The sequence below is a fragment of the Arabidopsis lyrata genome, assembly GCF_000004255.2.
Source record: "Arabidopsis lyrata subsp. lyrata unplaced genomic scaffold ARALYscaffold_1, whole genome shotgun sequence".
In the NCBI taxonomy this organism is placed as follows: domain Eukaryota; kingdom Viridiplantae; phylum Streptophyta; class Magnoliopsida; order Brassicales; family Brassicaceae; genus Arabidopsis; species Arabidopsis lyrata.
Window position 1 is genome coordinate 29,487,295 of NW_003302555.1, and position 4,351 is coordinate 29,491,645.

The 4,351-nt window shown below is 36.1% G+C and overlaps 1 protein-coding gene across 1 annotated transcript; it reads right to left on the reverse strand.

Annotated features, from left to right (window-relative positions):
* Nucleotides 1-2,789, reverse strand: LOC9330585. Its single transcript, XM_021014207.1, has 10 exons — nucleotides 2,562-2,789; nucleotides 2,316-2,453; nucleotides 2,163-2,231; nucleotides 1,956-2,069; nucleotides 1,644-1,865; nucleotides 1,493-1,560; nucleotides 1,063-1,405; nucleotides 705-821; nucleotides 441-569; nucleotides 1-342 (listed from the first exon to the last, which is right to left on the reverse strand). The coding sequence occupies exons 1-10, from the start codon at nucleotides 2,743-2,745 to the stop codon at nucleotides 173-175; spliced, it is 1,554 nt and encodes a 517-aa protein (XP_020869866.1). The 5' UTR covers nucleotides 2,746-2,789; the 3' UTR covers nucleotides 1-172.
* Between the last annotated feature and the right edge of the window lie 1,562 nt (nucleotides 2,790-4,351).

The window sequence follows — 4,351 nt, forward strand, 5'->3', positions numbered from 1 at the left end:
TTAAAACACTAAAACCAACCTCATGATAAATAAATAAAAAACCGGAAATAAGTTACTTGAAACTGGGAAAAGCATCAATGTTCAGTAGCATAGAGAAAGAAAAAAAATACAGAAATGAGAACAATGATGCTCATAGCAGAGCATTTGTTTTGTTATCTCAGATGACAAATACTTAAGCCTCCTCCTCCACAACCTCCGAAGATTGTTTCTTCCTTGACTTTTTACTTGATTTCTTCACAACTTTTTCCACATTCTCCTGCTTGTCTTTCTTTGCCCTTCCTTTCTTAGCAGCCTTCACAGATGTAGTAGCCTCATCAGCATCTTTCTTTGGCCTTCCTTTCTCTACACAGATTCAGCAACTTACAAGTTGATAGAAACATCCCCCAGTTACATATGATTATAGAAAAGAAAATGAATATTCAACAAAGAACTGAAATTACTGTTTGGAACAGGCGCCATTAATACAAGGATATTGATAACAGGCTTGTCTCCTCTCGGGTTTGGTAAAGATGCCGAAGTTGCATCAACACCATCTTTGTCGCTCTCAACATCAGCGGATTGATTGACGTCTAACAATTCAGCAGTTAAAAGATTATTTGCAGCACTTGGAGCTAATCAATGAAGGGTTAATATAATGTAACCATGGTGGTAACATCTAGAAATGAAAATCAGCAACGTTAGCAGTAAAAACAAAAAAAGTTTACCTTGGACTATTGCTCCTAAACAAACATCATCTTTGTGACTCTCTTTCTCATCATCCACAAGTGCAAGATCCTTCTCTTGTTCAACCGTAGCAGCACTCTTTTCTCCCTTTTCAAGGTCTATGGAACATCGTAAGATTATATATATATATATATTAAGGGCAACTCTCAATAACAGAATTTAACTACTGTTATATGCTAAAATTTTAATTGATCCATTGCCCACTAAGGAAGCTAATCAAGCTAAAATTTGTGATTCCCATGCCTCATAGCTAATTTAGTTTCTATCGCTATTTCTTTTTCAATGACTTATATATATTCCATAGACCATAATAGAGAGAATTAAAAAAACAGAGCTTACCTTTGCCTATTGTTCCAGTTGGAACCTCTCCTTTATCACTTGACTCGTCACCAAGAGAGCGTTTCTTACGACTTTCGTTGGCATGCGCGCTATCTGAAGTTTTATGTTTCCTCTTTCTAGTTTTCTTATCAGCAGCTTGTGTTACCAGAGCTTCCTTAATCGTCAAATCATTGGTCTCTCTCTCAAGTAACTTAGGGTTTGAAAAAGCAGCTTCTCCAGTCAGCATAATACCCTTCTCCTCAACACTCACCACGTCCACAAATAGAAACGAGTCGTTGCTTGGGAAAGCTATGTTCAAAATCAGCGAATCAACCAAATGATAAAGTTGACCACCACATCTAACCTACAAAACAAAAAAACAATCCTTCCTTTAATTTTTGTTGCTTAAACAAAAATAAAACGACAGTGTGTATGAAGAAAACATTGTTACCTTCAAAGCAGAGATGGTAATTTTCCCAAAACTTGGGAAACACTGTTCATGCTCTTTGCAGATTTTGTCTGTGAATAAACGAACCAAAAAAACATGACTTTCGTTACAAAAAGAAATTCCAAACAAAAAAAAAGAGATTATGAATAGTCACCTCTGAAAGTAGATACACTATCATCCTTGTCCGATAGAACGCCGAGACGAGTATCAATGTTTGTAGTTACAAACACACATTCCCCAGCGTTCCTTGAGCTAGAAGCAACTAGAGCATCTTCTTTAGCCGGAGTCTTGCCTTTCTTTGATCTTTTTTTCTTCTTAGGCTTCTCAGATTTAGCCTCCTCATCACCATCTTTTTCCTTGGTTCCCATCTCAGTTTCTACACAAAATTCAGCAATTACGAATCAATAGATATGTCCCGTTACATATATTATTACAGATAAAAAAAACAAGAAACTGAAATAATGACCGTTTTTAATTGCTTCAGAAGTAGCATTAACAAGATCTACTATGAGACCTTCGTTCTCAACATCATCAGTATATTGGTTTAATTCAGTTAAAAGATTATCCACAACCATTAAAGCTAATCAAGGCTTACTAGTGTGTAACATCTAGAACTGATGATAAGAATCAGTAACTTTAACCATATACAAAAAAAAACAAAACAAAAGTTTACCTTTCTCAAGATCCTTCTCTTGGTCATCAATCATGACTAAATCAGCATTTCCTACCTCCTTTTGAAGGTCTATTCAACAAAGAAACTACAGCTAAGTAACACCCTAAGATAAAGGATCACAGAATTCAACAATTGATATAAACTGAAGTTTACCTTGTTCCATTGTCCCCATAAGATCAAGACTGGCCTCAACATCAATGAAATGACCATCAACATGCTCCTCTTGGTCTGCATCACAAATTTGCTGGTTCTCTCCCATTCTAGTGCCACTTCCCTCGCCTTTTTCATCGTCTTAAGAAAAAATCAGATACAACAATAAAATGGTAAACTAATCAACTAATATTTCCCAATAACTTCTGCTATATACTATTCAATAACAGAGAAAAAAACAGAGGTTACCTTTTGCTTCTGTTGGTGTCTCTACGGAGGGTTTCTTTCTACTTTTGTCGGAACTTTTTGATTTTCTCTTCTTCGCTTTCTTCTCAGCTACTTCACTCGGATCATTGTTGTTCGTAACATGCAAATCATGGTTTGCTAAAACAACTTCACCAATCTGCAGCTTCTCGTTGCCGGAATCAACCATAGCAGCAGAAGATTAGTGTAAGATAATTATTATGGTTCTGATGAAGTTTAGAAGAAATGAAACTCCTCTCTCTGTTTGAGATTAATTTATAAGCGAGTTTCTTTCATAGAGAAGAAATATGAAAAGTCATATTTTTATCGGGAAATCAAAACATAATTAATTAGGATAACAGAACGTCGAACGTCGTCCACCATGCATGACTCCGGGCGACGAAACCGTATAAAGTAGAAACTATTAATTGTTGGGGTGAGGTTGTTGATATATAACATGGCCCATTTAACAATCCACTTTAGGCCCATGTACAAGCATCAAGATAATTAATCTCTAGTTTCTTCTTAAAGATCGATGAGCTTAATTTCTAGTTTACTAGTATGATTGATTAGTAGATAGTTAAATACAACATTTTTATTAATCGGATGAGCTACAAAGCCTTGAATGTAAATTTATGATAAAGTTTTTAGAAAAAATTGGGATCTAGAAGAAGACCTTTTTTTTTTTTCTCTAGAAGAACACCATTTACCCATATATATAGAAAAAGTTGTTGGATCTTTTTTTTTGTTAACCTTTAAAGCAAGAAACAGATAAAACGTCCACGCACCAATCTCTTAATTATCCCTTCACTTAAATTTCCCTCTCTTTGAGGCCTCTATCTCCACGTTTCTCTCCCACACTCTCACAACCAACAAATTATCAAACCCTCTATATATAGTCTTAAATACCAAAAACATTACCCAAATCTCAAAATCTCCTCATAAGTAAAAAAAGAGAGAGGGAGATTGTTGTGATTGATAGTAGAAGAAGAAACATGTGTTGTGGAAGGATTTGCATGTTATGTACGTGCCTGATTTTGGTGGTGATCGCCATCGGTTTGGTCTTTGGTTTTGGGGTATTCAGAAATGGATTCAACAAGATTCATGAAACTATTCATCTCGATTGTGATCCGAGATTAGGCTGCAATGGCGGTAGTCGCCGCGCTTACGGTTTCGTAGCTCCTCCAAACAAATTCTAGACGCTAATCCGACCATGCTTTTGTGTTTGAATGTATGTATGCATTTGAACTTGTAGTAACTAGAGAACGATTTGGGGGAAAACTCTTTATTATGTGTTATTGATCTCAATAGAATTGATACACAATATATAGAGAGACTAACTTATGTTTAACCTAATTAGAATAGGAAATAGATAAACATGAATAAGTAAATATTCTAAATCTCTTAATCCTTATCACAATAGGATATCTAGAATATTCTTTGACTTCGGCTTTACGGGCTTCACGGGCTTGGTCAGCTGTCTTGCTTCCCAAGTTACCTCAATACTCCCCCGCACGACAAACGTGGTACGCAAAACGCAAACTTTGCAATCACAAAGCGGAACACGTTTGCCGTTGACAATATGTTGAGGATGGACAAATCATGTCAACAAACGCCTCAGGGTAAAAACTTCAATCTTGAAAATAGGGATGGAATTTTTGCTCGTCTTTGGTCTTGGTAAAAGGGAATACATCCCGTGGGCGCAAATTATGCTGCTCCACAAACAATAATCCTCATCTTGGACGGTCCATAACTCGGACTAAACATGACCTAAAAACATAAGCGTTCCAATAAAC